This window comes from Nannospalax galili, unplaced genomic scaffold (assembly GCF_000622305.1).
Source record: "Nannospalax galili isolate Female #2095 unplaced genomic scaffold, S.galili_v1.0 scaffold702, whole genome shotgun sequence".
NCBI lineage: Eukaryota > Metazoa > Chordata > Mammalia > Rodentia > Spalacidae > Nannospalax > Nannospalax galili.
The window spans coordinates 1485353-1504883 of NW_008348657.1; the positions used below are offsets into that span (position 1 = coordinate 1485353).

The following is a 19531-nucleotide window of genomic DNA, read 5'->3' on the forward strand; positions in this document are numbered from 1 at the left end:
ATTTGATTCAATTATTAGAAACTTCAGTATGTTTGGAACAACATGCACATATGAAGCTACTTCTCTGGCTATAATTTATTTTTTTGACAGGGTCTCCCTAGTCCCAGCCCACCTGGAACTCACTATGTAGACCAGGATGGCCTTGATCTTACAGAGATCCACCTGCCTCTGCCTCCTGAGGGTTAGGATTAAAGTTATAGGCCACCACACATGGCTCCAGCTATAAATTTTATTAAGTCTAAATTCAGACCAAATATGTTTAATAAAAAATTAGCATTCAGGGGCTGGAGTGAAGAGCACTGGCCACTCTTCCAGAGGACCCAGGTTTGGTTCCCAGCACTCACATCAGGTGGCTCACAAATGCCTGTAATTCCAGGGGACATGACACTCTTTTCTGGCCTCTAAGGACACTGCATACACACGATGCAGATACAGACAAGTAGGCACACATACACGAACACATTAAACAAAATTAAGAGAATTTCAATTAGCATTCAAACTGAGATATTTTGTGAATGTACAATACATACTAGATTTCAAAGACGCAGCACAAAATAATGAAATATAGAATTTCTAAGGAGGCCAACTGTGTGGCTCATGCCTATAATCTCAGCACTTAGGAGGTGGAGACAGGAGGATCACCATTGAGTTTGAAGCCAGCTTGGGCTATATAGTGAGTTCTAGGCCACCCTGGACTATAAGGCAAGATCCAGTTTCAAAAAAATCAAATAAACAAAAATCTAAACATTCTAATGAATAGGGACTGGAGAGATGGCTCAGTGATTAAGAGCACTGGCTGTGCTTACAGAAGACCAGGTTTGGCTCTCAGCACCCACATGGTGGCTAACAACTGTCCAAAAGTTCCAGGGACTCGGATGCTCTCTTCTGACCTCCATGGGCATTGTGCAACACGGGTGCTCTTATATACATGCAAGCAAAACTTTTACATACACACAAAACAAATATATAAAAATTAAAGAAATTCTAATGAATAGTGTTTTATATTAATTATTATGCTGAACTAGTATTTTGGATATACTGAATTAAAGATTAACTCTATTTGCTTGTTTTTACATTTCTTTTTCAATTTTTTTCCTTTTTATTTCATGTATATGAATGTGGACGTGTATATGCCACTGTACATGTAGAGATCAGAGGACAACCTGTGAAAGGCAGTTTTTCTTTCCACCAAGTGGGTCCGGAGGATTGAACTCAGGTGGTCAGGCTTGGCAGCAAGCATCTTTACCTGTTGAGCCATCTCACAAGCCCTGTGCTTTTTTTTGAGACATTTTACTATGGCTATTACTAATTTCAAATTATATACATGGCTAGCAATTTTTACTTCTGTTGGACAAAGATACTCTCAAGGGCTAATGAGAAAAAGCCCAAATATGTGGGTAGGCTTTATGCAGACAACAACAAAAAAACCTTCTCAGTGAATGAGAAAATAACGTATGTGTGCATGAATATGTATGTGTACATAGAAAGATGTAGGCAGAGAAAAAGGGAGTCTATGACTAATAGAGGAATTGTTTCCTTCCTCACCAAACTGGATACTATGGTATAGGGGTGTGACAGAATGGAATGAAGGGTCAGCAATGCCAGGCTCACACTCAACTGTGAAAACCTCATGTGGGGTACTTTCCTGCCCTTCAGTGAGATGAGATGTATAAGCCATGACTATCCCAAATTACTCTCACATTCCATTAAAAATGTGTTTCTACACCCAGAGCTTTGGGAAAAAGCCTATAGGAAGGGTGAAGGAGCATTAGGCTGGTCTTGGAAGGCATGGAGGCCCCTGGTCCTGAAACCTCCACTACCAAGAGTTGGCTGTGGACAGGCTGCTCCCGTTAGACTCTACCATCTCACAGAGGCAGCAGGATTCCTGTAGCTCTGAGCATGGGAGTTAACATTCTCTCCATCTTCTCCTTACCTCGGAGATACTTCACCTTCAGATACTCTGGGCTGGCTTTCTGGCCAGGAAGAGGGTCGTTTAGCATGACTTTTGTCTGTGCTTTAATCCCTTCATAAAACTGTCCCATCGCCACATGGCTGAGCCCTTTCATGTACTGGCACACTTCGTTGAATGGCTCCAGTTGCAGGCAGCGCTGCAGTTTAGGACAGAAATCTGCATTAGTGTCCCTCAACCTGAGTCGAAAGCCTTCCCTCCAGGTTGAGTCAAACCACATACAGGCTTGTACGTTAGTCTAGTGGCCAAAGCCATGGTCTCTCCTCTGTGGCACATACACAGTATTGCTGGCTCTTCATTTCACTGAACTCTAAGGGTCAACCAAGAACCCCAGTTACAGCCCTGCCTGCTAGTGGAGGCTCACCTTGAAGTTCTTCAGGGCCTCCTGCAGGCTGCCGTGGTGGTAGAGCATCATGCCCCGGAGCTGCAGGGTCTGCACATGGTTCTGATTGAGCAGCAAGGCTTTCTGGAAGCTCTCAGTGGCTGCTTCAAAATTGCCCAGTTCTCTAGGTATTGAACAACCATGATGAGCACAGTGAGGTCAACGACCCTGAGCATTGGGGTCCAGTGTATAAGATGCAGGTCAGTGACCCTGAGCACGGGGATCAGGTGTGTAAGATGCTCTGAGGTCTGTCTCCTGTTACCTGACCCCTTCACACATAGCTGCACAGCCTCTAACAAGGTACAGTCCTCTTGCCACTTGTGGATCTGTCCAGGTTATAGGATGGACATACTCTGGGATTTCTCTAGGAAAACTTACCCCCAAAAGCAAATGCTTCTTCAAACGTCTCCCCTCAATTCGTAGTGAGCATCAAGCTTTAAAATGCCACTGCCTCTAGTATGTGGGTAAAAACATTTATCTTGGGCTGGAGAGATGGCTCAGTGGTTAAGAACACTGGCTGCTCTTGCAGAAGACCCGGGTTTGGGTCCCAGCACCCACATGGCAGCTAACAACTGTTTGTAATTCCAGTTCCGGGGCTCTGACACCCTCTTCTGGCCTCAGCATTGCATGACACAGGTACATCCACCTACATAGAGGCATTATACTCATACACATAAAATAATAAATAAAATATTTAAAAATTAAACAACAACAAAAACAAAAATTTCGTCCCACTTTGGGAAAAGCACAAGGATTATAACCATACAAAGGTTTGTCTGAACCAAACCCACAGGTTTGAAACCATATTCCCTTGGTCAATGAACTGAACATCCAGGGAATCAAGTAATTTGAAATTTTGAGAAAGCAAAATTCATTCAGAAATGTAATTCTTCCAGAATGGAAATGACTGCTACTAACCAATACTTTTTACATATTAATCTTTTTTAAAAAACAAAGAATAGAAATGGCTTCCAAATATTGTATATGCCGCTGGGCATGGTGGTGTATGCCTTTAATCCCAGCACTTGGGAGGCAGAGGCAGGCAGATCTCTGTGAGTTCAAGGCCACCCTGGTCTACATAGTGAGTTCCAGGGCTGCTGGGGCTACAGAGAGACCCTGTCTCAGAAAGATCAAAAAAACCCAAAACAAATTGTATATGCCAATTTTCTATAAATGAGTATTTTTTAATATTTTATTTATTATTTTTATGTGTATGAGTATATTGCCTGCATGTATGTGAGTGCACCCCGTCCTGCAATGCTGCAGAGGTGAGAAGAGGGCTTCAGATTTCCCTGGGAACTGGAGTTAAGGACGGTTCGTAGCCTCCATGTGGGTGCTGGGAATTGAACCCAGGTCCTCTGCAAGAGCAGTCAGTGCTCTTAACCGCTGAGCCATCTCTCCAGCCCCAGGAAGTACTTTTTAAAAAAACACAATGCCCACTGACATTTATGTATCATGCTACATGGACTTTCCAATCTGTTTTCAAAGTATATGCTTAACAACTCTGTGGACTGGGAGAAATAAATACCACCACTTAAACAAACTCCAAACAAATCCAGGCATGCTTCCTCCCAGGTAATGTAAGCGTTTGCCAAATTATCCCAACACAAAAACAAACTCCCTGCATGAGGATGGGGGAATTTCTATAACAGTCTTTTCTTCTGTGGGTACAATGACACGTTTACAGGCAGGACATTCGGGGAAGCTGTGATGGCACACCTCAGGGGGTTCCTAACTCATGTCATACCATGTCATCTGCGTTTCCGATCAGAGTGGGGTTGTTTTTTGCTTTTAAGTTAGATCACTCTGTGAGGCAATGCACAGAGTCAAGGAGCAAGGGTCTAATCAGAGCTTCCCACACTAGATAGAGACCTTTACACCTCAGACTTTCCCATTCCTTCACCCTACAACTTCTAAAACAGATCCACAATTAGGGACTCACTGCTTGACATTCATTACCTGGTACCTTCTATTGCCCAGTATAACACTGGAATCTGTAGGGACCACTGTGAACACCATGACCCAGAGGGACTGATCCTCTCAGACAGCTATGAACACCATGGGAGGGGCTGACCCCCTCAGACAGCTGTGCATGCCTAACATGGCTCCTACATGGTAATACACAAGCAGATCCTGACACAGAATTCTTTCACTTCCCAGAGGACAGGAGATGCCTGCAGGTGTGACAATGCCTTCAAACCAAGTGGCCATCTCTTCTGAGGGATGTATGTGTCCTCTCCTCCGGTTTCCTCTCACCCCAGTGTCACTCACTCACCTGTAGGCTTGTCCCAGACTTTTATAGGCATCAATGAAGTCAACTTTCTGTTTCAGAGCGTCTTTGAAGGCTTCAATGGCTTCCTGTGGAAAGTATGCCGAAAATGAGCTATTTTCAATTACTCTTAAATGGAGTTCCACTTATGTCACTAAAGGATTTATATATATGCTACGCCTAACTCTGGCAGAGTATCTTAAACAGGACAAAAAAAAGAGGCTGTCTATGTAATATGCTGTTGGGAGGCCATGATTCCAGTACCAAACAAATATATTTCTGAAAAGCCTCAGCCTCAGGCCTCTCCCTTTCAAAATGTAAAAGAGCTATATGTCACATCTACCTATTAGGACTTCATCCAACATTACTGCTTGATCCATAATTGCCAATGGACCAAAAGAAACGGAACAGCATTGTGAGATGGTACAAAATGACAATGTGCTGTACTTAAAATGGAGTCCACAAAACAAATTTTAAAAATTGCACAGAGGCAAAAAGGCTCTGGGTTGGCTGTCTGGAGGATTCCCTTGTTCCACAAGGAAAACGGAAGAGTGAAACAAAACTTACTCAAGGCTGGGTGCTGGACATGACTTGTACACCACAGCAGTTGGCATATGGCTGAGGACCAGGCACTGCAGGCCACCATGGGGAACCAAGGGCATACTTGCTCCAGACCAAGTTCCACTATCTGTGAGAACTGTTACTAGAGAGTACAGTTCCAAGTCAAGGTTAGACCACCTAGGTATGTATAACCCACTTTGCCTATGTCCTTCACATGACCTGTAACCATGATAAAAAATGACAGACACTTCACACTTTTCCAAGGAAAAGACAGATCATATAGAAGTTAACTGCCACAAAGTATTGTGATCTACTGTAACTTGAAGAAAAAGACTTTAGATGACATCACATCTAATTTATATGGGAGAGAGCAACCGAAGGTGTCGCATGCCTTGCACATGGTAGGCACTCAATAAATATTTGATGATCTGCAGGCCTAAAACAGTTTGCAAACAGCACAATCTCAAGACTTCAAAAAGCCATTTGTCTCCGCATCTGGATTCTACAGAGGTAAGCAGGATGGCACAGGAACTGGCTTCAGATTCTTCAGGGGTGATGGCAGGGACGATGACCTCCTGGTAAAGGGCTCCTACTACTCTGAATGTGGCTACTGGAGTGGACTAGGCTTCATCGTTTAGAATTTTCACAATACTTTCATTTAACAAACACATATTGAGCGCCTACTATGTACCAGTGCCAGCGTGGGGTACGGGGTAATGCAAGATGAGTAAATCATTATCTCTGTCCTCTAAGAATGCACAGTCTAGTTAGAAAGCAATGTAACAGGATCATTAGTGTAAAAGTCACAAGCTACAACAGATAGGGCAGTCTCTGGGAATAAAGAGAAAGCAGCCACAAGAGATGAGGCTTTGAGAGGAAGTGACAGCTGAGTGGTCTTGGGGAATGAAAAGCAGTGGTAAGGTAAGGACACAGTGCTATGCTGTACGTAGCTCAGATGTAGGAAATAGGAAATCAGGAGGGCAGGACACGTGGGTAAGAGCAGGGAAAGGCAAAGACAGAGTCTAGTTGGTGCCTGCCCAGATAGGTGTCTTGGGGCCTCGGGAGATGTACTCTGGAAAGAGGGTAGTAACCACAGCAGATAGGGCCCCGGGGGTGGGGGTGGGGGTGTAGGGGGGCAATCCAGGTAAGAGATAATGGAAGCTTGAGTTGAGTGTGTCTAATGAGAAAGGTCAGAGGTCAGATTCAAGGGTACTTCTAAAGGCAAATGTAGACAGCATCTGGTAGGGCGGGGTGAGGGAGAAGACAGGGCTGGGAGTTTCTAGGCTGGAGAGCCTGCAAGAGGGCAAGCACAGTGGCCACCACAAGGAGTACAGGAGGACAGCTGGGGGGGGGCTAGGCACGTTAAGTCTGTAGTGTCTGTGGACATCTAAGGGAGATGCCCAGTGGGCATCTGCTGCCCACTCCACTTACAGCATGCGTGGACGCCACAGTTCTTCAAAGTCTGATTCTCTTCAGCTTTTAAGAGTCTTTGGTTTCAGGGTTCCTGTCTAAGCACTGCTCAGCTCTCTACCTCACTCTGCCAAAGAGGGACATAGCAGAATCAAGATTTTAAGCCATTGGGAACAGGAAACTAGCTTACATGAGGCAACCTCCAAGCACCTGACCAACTTCAGAATCATGTGCTTAGATGCGACCATCACACTCTGTCACCGCCACCCTCACCTATGCGGCCAGCACTTGGCTGCTCCCAACCTCAGACAGCTGGAGGTGAAAAGCTTAAAACAACTTTATGACATGAACTAAATGGACAAAAATTCTTGCTATTGCATCCCTGAGGAAACCACAAATGCCTGATATATCCACCGAATCGGCAGTGTGTCATGTGTGAAGTAACACTGCCTGGCCAGGTGTGTTGGTGCACTAGAGAGGCTGAGGCAGGTGGACTGAAAGTTAAAGACTGACCTGGGCTACATCAAGAAAAAAACAAACAAATTTTAATTGCTTTATTATTCCATAAAGGATAGCTATAAAATAAAAAGCCACCCACCTAATTTCTAAGTTGCCACTGGCCTGAACAGACCCATTCTGCAGTGCAGTCAGCTCAAGCCCATTGGTGAGTCTAATGCTTTGTCTCTATGGACAGTAGAGGTCATTTGTCAGCTCCGTTGTTCACATGGACTGCATCTCCCACCTGTCCCTACCTCACAGGTATGCTGCTGGGACAGAAGGACAATTGCAACCCTCTGACCTGCTTGGACAGCAGATGGTAACAGTGCACAAAGAACCTCCTTCCCCCTCCCATTATCCCATAGATGCTGAGCCCAGAGCAGTGTGTATGTGAGACCCAGGAACTTGGGAAGACCCATTCACTGAGGGATTTCAAATGCTCAGAAAATGAAAGCACCATTCCAGGCTTTCATCACTTTGGTCTGAGTCTTATTCTGTGAGTCAGTCTCAGGAGATCTGCCTTATACCTAAGCTCAGCTTTACTGTAACAGTGACAGCATTTGCTGGTGTTAGTTTACTTTTTAAAATACTCTGGGGGGTGGGGGAGCTGGAGAGATGACTCAGCGGTTAAGGACACTGATTGATCTTGCAGAAGACCTGGGTTCAAATCCCACCACCGACATGGCAGCTAACAACTGTCCATAACTCCAGTTCCAAGGGATGTGACAGCCTCTTTTGTCCTCTGCAGGCATTGCGCGACATGGGTGCACTTACCTACACGCAGGCAATACACGCATACACATAAAATAATAAATATTTTTTTTAAAAATTTAAAAATAAATAAAATAAAATACTCTAGGGGATGGAGAGATGGCTCAGCAGCTAAGAACACTGGTTGCTCTTGTAGAGGACCAAGGTTGGGTTCCCAGCACCCACATGGTAGCTAGCAACTGCCTGTAACTCCAGTTTTGGGGGGTCCAATGCCCTCTGAGGCCATTATACATGGTACACTACATACAAGCAAAACACTCATACACATAAAAGTAAATAAATCCAAGAAGATTTTTGAAAATATTCTCAACCTCTTAATATGAAGTGCACAGCGTTTTCCATGTGTCTTTTTCTCTTCCCTGAAGCTGCTTCTGAACACAGCATGGTGGCCTGAAGCTTTTCATCTATGGAGGCTGCGAGAGAAGAACAGCGAAGGGCACAGCGCCCTGGCCCTGCATCCTCACGGCGGCTCTGCACACCTAAGGTCTTTCTTTGGATCACCTCTGGGCACACGGAATAAGCAGCACACCAAACAGAAGTGCAAAATTCTGTCTTTTGGTTTTTAGTGGGATGGGATGAGAGTTTTCCTTTTATAAAATATCTATAAAACAGAGATTAAATCTTCACTGATAAAATAACTGTAGTAATACTTTTCATGTACTTTCACGAATATGACTGCGTCTAACCCTCAGGGCTGTGTTGAGGGCAGGCGGCAGGTCGTGCCTACTTTACTGATGTGGAAAGCTGAAGGAACTAGGGTACCTGTCCAGTAGGGCAGTCAGCAGAGTTCAGAGTAAGAGTGCAGCCCAACCTCTAAGCATGTTCAGTGCTCTGCTTTTGACAATGTCTGTCCCACCCATCACTTCTGAGCATGGGCTTTGTGATAGGCACGTCCTCAACACTGTGAACTTCCATATGGCCTCTGCCCAGGAAAAATTCCCCAAACACATATGCAGTCCTTTTGGGGCATTGCAGGGACAGCTCTGGGACCCCTGCAGACACTAACACACACAGGGGCTCCAGCTCTTTAGAAAGACAGCGTAGTGCTTGCATGGGCCCTACCTAGATCCTCCAAGTTTTTCGGGCTTCCTTCAATGACCTGCAACAGCTAATACAAGGTTGCTGCTACCCAAGCTGTTATTGCTACATGGTGCTGTTTAGAGGGAGCAATAAGAACAATGCCTGTACACATTCAATTCAGGCACAATTTTCCCCTGAATATTTCTGGTCTGTGGGTGGCTGGATTTGAGGATACAGAGCTAGCAGATACAGAGGTCTGACTGCTGAATGGCACAACTACTTTTGTGGTAAGATGCATTTCTTCCTGCCAAGAGATCCTCTCCACCCTGTGCTGCTGAAGCTTATCAGGTCTACCCCACCTTCTCTGCACAGGGCTGCTTCATCCCCAGCTAGCACAATGTGCTGGCTGATTGGGCAGCTGGCTGTGTTCAAGTCTCTGGTTAGCCTGTCCTTCATCAAGTGGCTTGGACTGTCCTGTACTAGGGGCCCAACAGCACGCCAAGCCTCATGTGGCACTATGGCCCATGTGGGGCAGGTAGCACCCCTGTGACCCCTGGCTGCCAGTCCCATCAGACACAAGAACGTGGAATGGAATGCCCAGCAGGATGCAACCCCCACACATACTTCCCATCAGTTCAGATGGCTTTCCTGTTTTCCGTGGCCTGTTCCTCTGACTGCCCCGGTGATCCTTAGGCCATGGTCACCATCACATTGGTCATCCCAGCCTCAGCAAATGGATCTATGACAGTTGGGTCAAGTCTCCTCAGTCCCAACCAGGCACCTACCAATGCGTCCTATCCAGTCACCTGTCCCTCTTCCCCTGGACTATACTGTCAGAACTGACTTCTAACTCACAGATGTGGCTCCAAATATGGTTTTTCCCCAAATCCATAACACACAGCTCCTCTGAGCCCATGAGCCTAAGTCAAGATGTTCACCACTACTTCAGAGGAAGAGTCACTTTCAGTAGCCTGCCCTCCCAGTATACTGGCTGTGGTAGTCCCTTCTTCAAGGCCTCCATCTGAGGTCCTTTTCTCCTACCTCCACCTCAACTCTGCAACAGTACCCTATGTCAGTAAAGTTTCTCTCCTTATTCACCTTTGACCCTCCCCTTTCAGTTCCTCCCGCAAAGACCCAGTCAACAGAAGGGCTCTGCAGACATTTCCAATTACTTTATCCAGATTAAGACACCTGAGCCATCCTTCTGACTCAATCCAAGCCCCACCTTCCCGAAAGCGAAGCCAGCACAGCAGCACACAAGCACAGCAGCACTACGACACCATGGCATCACCTGAGACATGACAGATCAATCTCACTATGTCACCCCTCCCCGCAAGCAAAGCAAGCACAGCAGCGCACGCGCATGGCAGCGCAGCTTCACCTTCAGAAGTCCTCTGTGAAAGAAAGTTAGGCCTTTGTACAGCATGGCTGTGGGCTGGTTTCTGTTCAGCTCCAAGGACTGCTGAAAGTCCTCGTGGGCTGTCGCGTAGTCCTATGGAAAGGAGGGGAAAGATAAGATTGTGTTTGTTAGAAACTGGAACACGTCCTACTGTGGGCAGGCAGAGAGAAAACCCAGTGGTCTTGTGCCCTTCTGGGCTTTTAAGGATACTCTCTGGCTGTGTTTTCCAGATGAAAACTCACTCTATCAGTTATCTACTAGCTGGTTTTCACAGAGGCTTAACTGTAGGCCTTGTGACTCAACTACAGGATGAATATCATTTCAGATACCACTAACAAGACCATCTATTCTCACACTAGACTTCTGAAATGCAGGCTATGGAGCAGTCTCACAGAGTACTACGCTAAAGCTCATGTGTTGTTAAATACTGCAAGCCCACAGAACCCTGTGACAATCCTAGGAGCCACTGTGTTGAGAACAGACTCTTCCTAGATTCAGCTCATCTAAGCAGAATAATCTGGAAGACTCAAAGGCTACGGTGATGGGTGAGAGAACCACACAAGTTTACACAATCTCTAAGGTGATGTGTAAGCTATGGACCAAATTGCATCTCTTTTAGTTTGTTTGTTTTTGAGACAGGGTTTCCCTGTAGCCTGAGCTGACCTAAAATTTACTATATAGACCAGGATGGCCTCAATCTCACAGAGATCTGCCTACGCCTGCCTCCTGAGTGTTGGGACTAAACATATCTTTTTTTATGGCAGCTTAGAATCTGACGCTGCTGAAGGCCCTTAATGTTCTCTACAGGGTTTAATTTCAGCCAAAGAAAATGCTTTCACAACTGCCTTGTAGGATAGATTGAACCAAGTCCAGTAAAGCACAGCTTCTGAGATAATGGGAGAAGAGAGGTGTGTACCAATTGCGACAGGGCAGTCACCTCAGATATGAAGTACAAGGTCCCCCGGTGTCGGTACAGCCGTGCTGAGGGCTGAAGCTGAATAGCTTTAGTGAGATCATTCACTGCTTCATTAATTCGTCCCAGAGGGGACAGAATCTAGAAATCCAAAACATTCAATCAGGAAAACTCCTACAGCCAGCTCTATACTGCCAGTGTTTTCACTTTTCAATTCCATGGAATCACATACCACTCACAAAACTGCCTGAGGCAGGCTATAGGCCACAGGTCCTCACACACTGTGGCAGGGCCCAAGGTGGCAGTGTCCAACTAGTCTCTGTCTAGCAAGAGGGAGGCTGAGAATATGGTTCAAGCAAGCACCCAGATGTGGCTCTTCCAGAAATAAGATCCTTTTCTTCTATGTTACATTCATTTTTTCTTCAAGTAAAACAGTGGTATATGCACAGAAAGAGGCCAACATTCATCCACTAGGAAAGACAAGTTAGAGTCCTCTGTAGTCTCTAGCTCTAATCCCTGTGGGAACTAGAACAAAGGATACATTCTAGGATCTCAGATGCTCTATTAGCTCCTAGCTCAGCACTGGAGGGGAAACCACCTGCCTGTTAGAAAAGCCCCTTAGAGCCACCAGTCATTGTGTTCAGGTAATGTGACCACACAGATGTCAGCCCAGCATCCAAAAGGAAACCGACAGGCAGAGGAAAGCCCCAGTGGGTCTCTGTGTCCATGCACTCAAACTCACACATCCTACCCCAGTCATCATTCCTGGAGGGTTTTACCCAGGGTATTCTAACACAGGTCACATCTGCCTGTGCTACTGACCAGTTACCTGCTCTCTGGGAGCTCAGTACTGACTGGGAGAGCCCTCAGGCAGGCCCATCCCAACTGTCAGTGGTAGTCTGAGATGATGGCCCTATGGCCCAGAACTCATCCATGGTGAGATGGGGTTACCATTTGGGAGGAACAATGCCTCTCCCTGCTTTATTAGCCCATAGGTATACAATGGAATTATTACATCTTGGATCAACTGCCAACATACATAGCCATGGGTTAAATTATCTTCATCAAATACAGATAATTTCAGGAAGTACAAAAGCAAAATGTTTCACAAAGAATCTCCTGAGATAGGCAAAGACCTACAATCAGCTGTGAAACTCCTCATGTCTAATGTTGTCTCTTGCAGAGTAGCCAGCCCAGCTGCCACATAAGAGCCTCTTGTTGAAAGGACAGGATTATAGCCAGTAGCTGGAAAGCTAGACCCAAAATGGGCAGGTGAGGAATTATGTTACTAATTGGGAAATATTTTATTGGGCCTGGAGAGATGACTCATTGTTAAGAGCACTGGCTGCTCTTGCAGAGGAACAAGGTCTGGTTCCCAGCACCCATATGACAGCTAACAACCATCCGTAATTACAGTTCCAAGGGATCCGATGGCCTCTGTGGGCACTGCACACATGGGTGCATTTACATACATGCAGACAAAACACACACATGAAATGAAAATAAATGAAAAAATGTTTATTAAAACCAAGTCTTCAAAAAAGTGTAAATATGCTTTAAAGAGATTGAAATTTAAGATACTGTAACCTGATGACAAAACAACTAGGATTCAGTGTTCTTCTGCTTGCTACTTTTCTCTAAGGAGAAAAAGTTATTTTTCTTGAGTCCAACAATGAAATCACCCCATATGAAATGGCTGCATTAAAACCAACTGCACCCACACACATGAGCCATGGGCAGTCCAGTACCACTGTGAGAACACACTGATTTAAAACAATGAAAGGTGGTGAGGTGTGGTGTCACACACTTTTAATCCCAGCACTGGGGAGGGGACGCAGAGATAGGCAGGTATGTATGAGTTCAAGGCCAGGCTGGTCTACGTAGTAAATTCTAGGCCAGCTAGTGACCCTGCCTCGAAGAAGAAGAAGAAGAAAAAACCTGTATCACACAAACAAACAAAAATCCAAGCAAACAACAACAAAACACCAAAGGAATTTTTGTCACTCCTCTTTCCCTGCTGTTCCCCAGCTTCATTTCCCCAGTAGCCTGTCATACCCCCACACTAGCTTCTGCATAGGACACTTACTGGTGTCCACTCAGTAGGTACTATAGGTATCTTTCCCTGACCTCCCCATACCTCTGTTTCTACCTCAAGCCATGGTTCCTTGAGGTCTGCAGCAATCCCCCTTACCTGCTCTACGTGTCTACAAAGACAGGCCCACCTCATTAGAACTGTATGTGAGTACACCAGCACATGTATTCCCCCCCTCCTCTCTCCTCCCCCCGAAGTAGAACTGCTTCCATATTTCAGTTTGCCCAAACCACCATACTCATTTTGTTAAAGTATGTCATTTAAACCAGCACTACCATGCATATCTTTTTAATCAATATCCACTGAATTAGACAATATAACGACACGGTTTAACACTAAATATTATTCTTATATGTTAGTTCAAGAGCATCACTTAGCCCACAGTTTTCTAATAATTTCAACCATGCATACAGGCCTTAGGAACTATGTAGGAAAACAATTTGGCATAAAGGAACATTACGCTATAATGAAAAATAGTAAGAAAAAGTTCTGAATTTCAGAGACTTCAATAACAACAGATGGAGAAAGAAAACCACACTCACTTGGGCTCGCAGCTCAAATACCTCTGGGCGGTCGGGTTCCAAGGCAATTACTCGGCTCAGTTCAAATAGAGCAAGCTCAGCATTCTTAATGTCCTTGAAAAGGTATTAGCTTAGTATGAGACACACTGCTGCTCAGAACCCATGGAAAGATCTGAAACTCTAACAATTTAGTCAGGATATAACCCTCCGCTTAGAGATGAACACGAACTTCAGTTCTGCATCAACACTCAGCCAGGTTCATTTGGGGAGTAGCGAGGAGACAACCACTGGGCTCACTCCTTTCCCCACTCTTCAATAAGAGGCAAGCTGGAGTTGGCCACAGATGGTGGCTCTTATCTAAATGTGACCTATCCAATCCCCAGGGTGAGCATGTGGAGGCCAGCCCGGAGAATGACATCCACCAGTGACAGACAGTAGGGGACAGGAATTAGCCAGGTGTCAGTGAAACCATGAGCCCAGAACCAGCCCTGTGACTAGTCTGAGTTCTCCTCACCATCCACATGCTACTTTTACATTAAAAACACAAGTGTAAATTTCCACTAAAGACACAAGCAAATTACAGGTCAAGAGGCAAAGTTTAGACAGATGGGGATTAGGAAGCAGTGCTTATCTGAAGATTATTCGACAACCTGAACCTAGTCCCTGAGGACCCTTGACTGCAATGTTTTTCCACCCCAAACACCCATGGTTCCCAGTGCCGAGTTTGTCCTCAGTCCTCCATGTCTCAAAGACAACAAATTACAAATATCATATACATTTTCTCCAACAAGCCATTGTCAGCTTAGTAGAATATTTAAACTTTAATTTTTTTGAAAAATTTTTGTTATTATTTTATGTGTATGAGTATTATTGCCTGCATGTAGGTAAGTGCACCCGTGTTGTGCAATGCCCGCGGAGGTCAGAAGAGGCTGTTGGATGCCCTGGGACTGGAGTTAGGGACAGTTGTTAGCTGCCATGTGGGTGCTGGGATTCGAACCTGGGTCTTCTGTAAGAACAACCAGTGTTCTTAACCGCTGAGCCATCTCTCCAGCCCTAAACTTTAATAAATTTTAATTGAAATATTTAATAAACTGTCAAAAGACTATAATGTTTTTGATAGAAAAGTTACAAAAGTGATGGTTTTCTCTCAAAGTATTATTTCGAAGGATATGGTTAGTTTAGGATCCTGGGAAAGGTTTGGGTACAGGGCTCTAAATGTGCTAATCTTAAGGGCATATGGTGGTTCACTGCATCATCTCAGAAAACACTGTGACCCCACAGCAGCTTTTCAATGTACAGTGCCTCCTGTAGCTGCCCGCCCCCTTCCTTGAGGACATAACAGGAATGGTTTATGGCTACAAGATCTTACACTTATCTGCAAAAAAGCATAAAATGTAGCAAATAAATCTCACACCCAACTTGTCAGGATTATGAAAGGAGCTCAGGTTCTAGGTCCCAATATGACATCAAGGCCTAGTCTCTGCTTTCGCAGGGAATATTCTAGAAATGCAGCCAAGCTTTTCCTGTGGCCAGCTCATCAAGATTTTGGAAGACCTGGGGAGAGAGCCCAGTTGTCACCTACTGGTCATGGGACCTGGGGTGATCACCCACCCCCTTTCCATCTGCATCCCAGCAGAGCTGAGAGGACAAGAAGCAGTTCAGAGAGGCCTGGCTGCATCAGGCCACGTGGGCACGGCAGCAAGCGCAACTAGTACATACTCACATGTAGTCCCTTCTTTCCATAGGCTATCCCTCGGCCATAAATTGCACTAACCAGATCAGGCTCCTCCTAGTCAGACCAAAACAAAAACAGGTCAAAAACTAGAAACAAACAAAACAAGAATAAGTGTCTGCTTAAAGCTCGTTAATGCCACAAGTGGCAGCTCTACTTCTTTGTGCTAGTAAGACTCTTAAGTGACCGCCAGAAGCACTGCCAAGCACCACAGTTTCCTCCTTGAAGTCCTTTAGCTCCAAAGCCACTTTCTCAACCACTCTGTGACTGCACACCAGCAACCTTGTGCTACAAAGAACCTGGAAGCCTAGGGTGCAGAGCTGTGAGCTGCCATGTGAGCAGAGGTTAGCTAAATGCCTCTCTGGGCATGTTGTCTTCGACACACCTATAAGGATACACCCATGACCTAACTAGAATGTGCTGAGGATCCATGATCTCTGTAGCCTGCTGCCCTGTTCCCGCTACTTCTGAGCCCAACAGATTCTGTTACTACCTGTCAGATCACAAAGTCTCTGCTGCCCCAGGCTAGTGGCATGGCCTCTTTCTGCTGGATGGATGGTACGCCTGTCTACACCAGCCACTTTCACGTCATTTCTGTGTCCTTTGCTACAAGGTCCTGGTGCTACTTGCAGAGCTGAACATACTGAAGAACTATGAGGCCGCAGAAACTCAACATAACAACTCTGAGTTGCCAGTTTTTTCTGGAACCTCAAAAAAGACACCCTCCCCCAAAAAAAGAGGAAAAAAAAAAAAAAGCTAGGTGTGGCAGCTCACACCTGTCCTAGCATCATGAGGGAGGCTGAGCAGAACTGTCAAAGCTTCAGGCGAACCTGGGTTGCATAACAAGATGCTATCTCATAAACAAAACAACAAACCAAATGAAAACAAAGAGCCAACAAAGACAAGCCTGCATTTTGGCATTCTCCACAGAGAGTAACTCATGTGGGTTCCCTTCTGGCTCCCATGCAGTGCTCAGACTGTCACCTGTAACACGCATGTACCTGCATGAAGACTGTATCTGCTAAGGGGGAGGAAACCCAAGTCACAGGGCTACAGAGGAGCACAGGTTGTAATGACATCTGTGCTGGATAGCTTTAGTGTCAACTTGACACACCTGGGTTGAGGGAGCCTCAATTGGGGAATTTCCTTCATTGGACTGGCCTGTGGCCATGTCTGAGGGGCATCTTCTTGATGAGTGATGTAGGAGGGCCCAGCCCACTGTGGGTGGTGCCACCCCTGGGCAGGTGGGCCTGTGCTGCATAAGAAAGCAGGCTGAGCAGGGGCCAAGAGAGCAAGCCAGTAAGCAGCATTCCTCCATGGCCTGTGCTCCAGCTCCTGCTTCCAGGTTCCTGCCCTGAGTTCCTACCCTGGGCTCCCTGATGAACTGAGACCTGGGAGATGTAAGCTGAATAAACCCTTTCCTCACCAAGTTGGTATTGGTCAGAGTGTTTTGCCACAGCAATGGAGAAACAAAGTAAGACAACATCTTACGAAAGTTCCAGCAGGTGCTTATGAGCCACTGCATGCACAGGAGAAAACTCTTCAGAACAGTCATGTAACAGTAACAGTAACAGTGATTCACATGGCGGGGAACTGCTACATATACACTCAATGTCCTGACAGAGTTGTGCTCTAATTATTTAAAACAAATTTGCATCTATTCATCTATAAACAAAAAACTTTTGTAATATTTATTATTTTTTATTTTATGTGTATGCATGTATTGCCTGCATGTAGGTAAGTGCGACCGTGTTGTGCAATGCCTGCAGAGGACAGAAGAGGCTGTCGGATCCTCTGGAACTGGAGCTACGGACAGCTGTTAAGCTGCCATGTGGGTGCTCAACCGCTGAGCCATCTCTCCAGCTCAGAAAACACTTTTTAAGTAAAACATTTCACTACAGAAAACTGAGCATTAAGAAAAGCCTAGGGAAGCTTGTGAGTGGCATCTGTGAATTCCAATCCTCACTAAAGCAGGAAGGCAGAGCAGGTGGCTTCAGGAACAGTGGAACTGTGGGAGCAACAGGAAGGCCACACACTACCTGAGGACCTGAGAAGACTGCCTTCCTGCTTTGGTAGTGATTCCTGCTCAGATGCAGAACTGACGACAGAACAGCTGGGCTGGGCACCAGTCTGGGACACAGTCAACATGGCTGGCATCAGAACCCTGGGCTCCCTGTACCTTGGACTCTTGTCTGCATTTCAGTGGACACCAGGCCTAGGCTCAGATTTGGTGTGTTCAAAATGCATCAAACAGGCAGCTCTTCTCCAATGAATAGTTTACTCTCTAATACCTGTGGCCAGGGACTGGCTCTTGGGGTACCACCTCATTCCCCTGACACCATTCTGACCACCCCACCTCTTCCTGAGGAAGCCAAGTAGCCTGGCTCTACTTTAAGCTTTGTTGCCTCAGCAACCGGCTTCACTGCCTTCCGGGTTCTTTTCACCTATGCCCCAAAGCATGCAGCACATCTCTTAACTTTGAGGTCTGGGTTTGCCACATCCCTGTGCCATCACCCAATGGCTCCCTAAGCCCTGACAACAGTGCAGCTCACGCTGCAACCCAGGGTGTACATGGGTCCACAACGGGGAATAGCACATATATGCACAAACAGGTGCACAGAAGTATGAACTTGTGCACTACACACAGGGATCAGGGAAGAGTTTTACTTAGTCAGAACCAGCTTTGCTATCTACACGGAGTATAAATGCCTATTTCCCAGCCATCGAATAGAGTCCGTTTTTAAAAAGCACTGGCCATTTAACTTCAGCACTCACTGAGGGACAGCAGCAGTGAGGCTGCAATACAAAGCCCTGCAGGAAATGCTATCTCTGGCATTATTGGTCATCTTGATCCTCTCCCTTCCCCACTCCCACTTCATGGTGGAGAAACCAGAACTGCTTCCCAGTCCCTCTCCAGCAGCTCCTGCGGCGGACAGCAAAAGCAGATGCTCCCAGTCTACCTGGGAGATAGCCATGACCTGTGCCCAAGAAGCCCCTTCCATCCCAAGACTTTCCTGACTCTTGCCAGGTCCCCTGCAAACTGAACATACATTCTTCTGCATTCGTATTACATGATGTATGAGTGTTAGTTATAAAAACAGTTACTCAGAGTATATTGTCGGTGAATCAGGTTCCAAGCCAGGAGACAGTGCAGAGATATGCCATTCCTGCTTGTGTGCTAGGAAGGGTACACAAAGCTGACAGAGAAGGGCTCACAAACACAGCTCCAAGGCCGCTCTCACTGAATACTGATTTTTGCCTTCAGAGGTGCAGAAAGACCTGAGCAGCACAGAATTCCCTGAGGAGGAGACTGCTAACTGTTTAGCTGAGGACAGCAGCAGGGGCAGGAGACAATGGGTACATGAAACATGAGAAGTAGTTGGATCTAGACCTCAGCAGGCTGCCACAGGGCTGGGTGATGGAGTGAGCAGACAGCAGATGTGTACAGTGTAGACTCCTTACCAAACAGAAAGGTGTCAGAGCTGGGCGACTGGGAAGGCTCAGATGATGGGGCAGGAGAAAGAGGTGGATGTGGAACTCTGAGTGGGAGCCAGGCATGGTGGGGTATACCTCTAATCCCAGCCCTTGGGAGGTAGAGGGAGAAGGATCAGGAGTTCATGGATAGTCACTGCTACATAGCAAGTTTGAGGCCAGCCTGAGCTGGCTACCTGAGACCTATCTGTCTTAAAACAGACAAGTAAATGCAAGCCCTGCCCAAGTATAGTGTAGTGACTTATGTCTGTACTCCCAGAACTTGGGATGCTGAGGCAGGAAGATTTCTGTGAGTTCAAAGCCAATCCAGGCTATAGAGTGAGACCTTGTCTCAAGAAAAATAGAGCCAGGCGTGGTGGCTCATGCCTTTAATTCCAGCAGCCCAGCAGAGGCAGGCAGATTTCTGTGAGATGGAGGCCAGGCTGGTCTACATAGCCTGTTCCAGGCCAGCTGGAGACACAGACTTCAAAAAAAAAAAAAAAAAAAAAAAAAAAAAAAAAAA

The 19531-nt window shown here is 46.0% G+C and overlaps 1 protein-coding gene across 7 annotated transcripts in view; it reads right to left on the minus strand.

The window, feature by feature from the left end:
* Positions 1 to 19531, minus strand: part of Ttc13 (tetratricopeptide repeat domain 13) — a 61330-nt gene that overhangs the window by 19053 nt on the left and 22746 nt on the right. For 3 of the 7 annotated variants that reach the window (XM_029569714.1, XM_029569713.1, XM_029569716.1), the window contains exons 5-11: positions 15529 to 15594; positions 13827 to 13919; positions 11217 to 11333; positions 10262 to 10372; positions 4627 to 4709; positions 2334 to 2475; positions 1934 to 2108 (exon numbers count right to left, since the gene is read on the minus strand). In XM_029569714.1, coding sequence (XP_029425574.1) covers positions 1934 to 2108; positions 2334 to 2475; positions 4627 to 4709; positions 10262 to 10372; positions 11217 to 11333; positions 13827 to 13919; positions 15529 to 15594 — 787 coding nt within the window. The remainder of the gene's footprint in view (positions 1 to 1933; positions 2109 to 2333; positions 2476 to 4626; positions 4710 to 10261; positions 10373 to 11216; positions 11334 to 13826; positions 13920 to 15528; positions 15595 to 19531) is intronic. The other 4 variants (XM_017801267.2, XM_017801269.2, XM_029569715.1 and 1 more) reach the window with 3 other exon arrangements.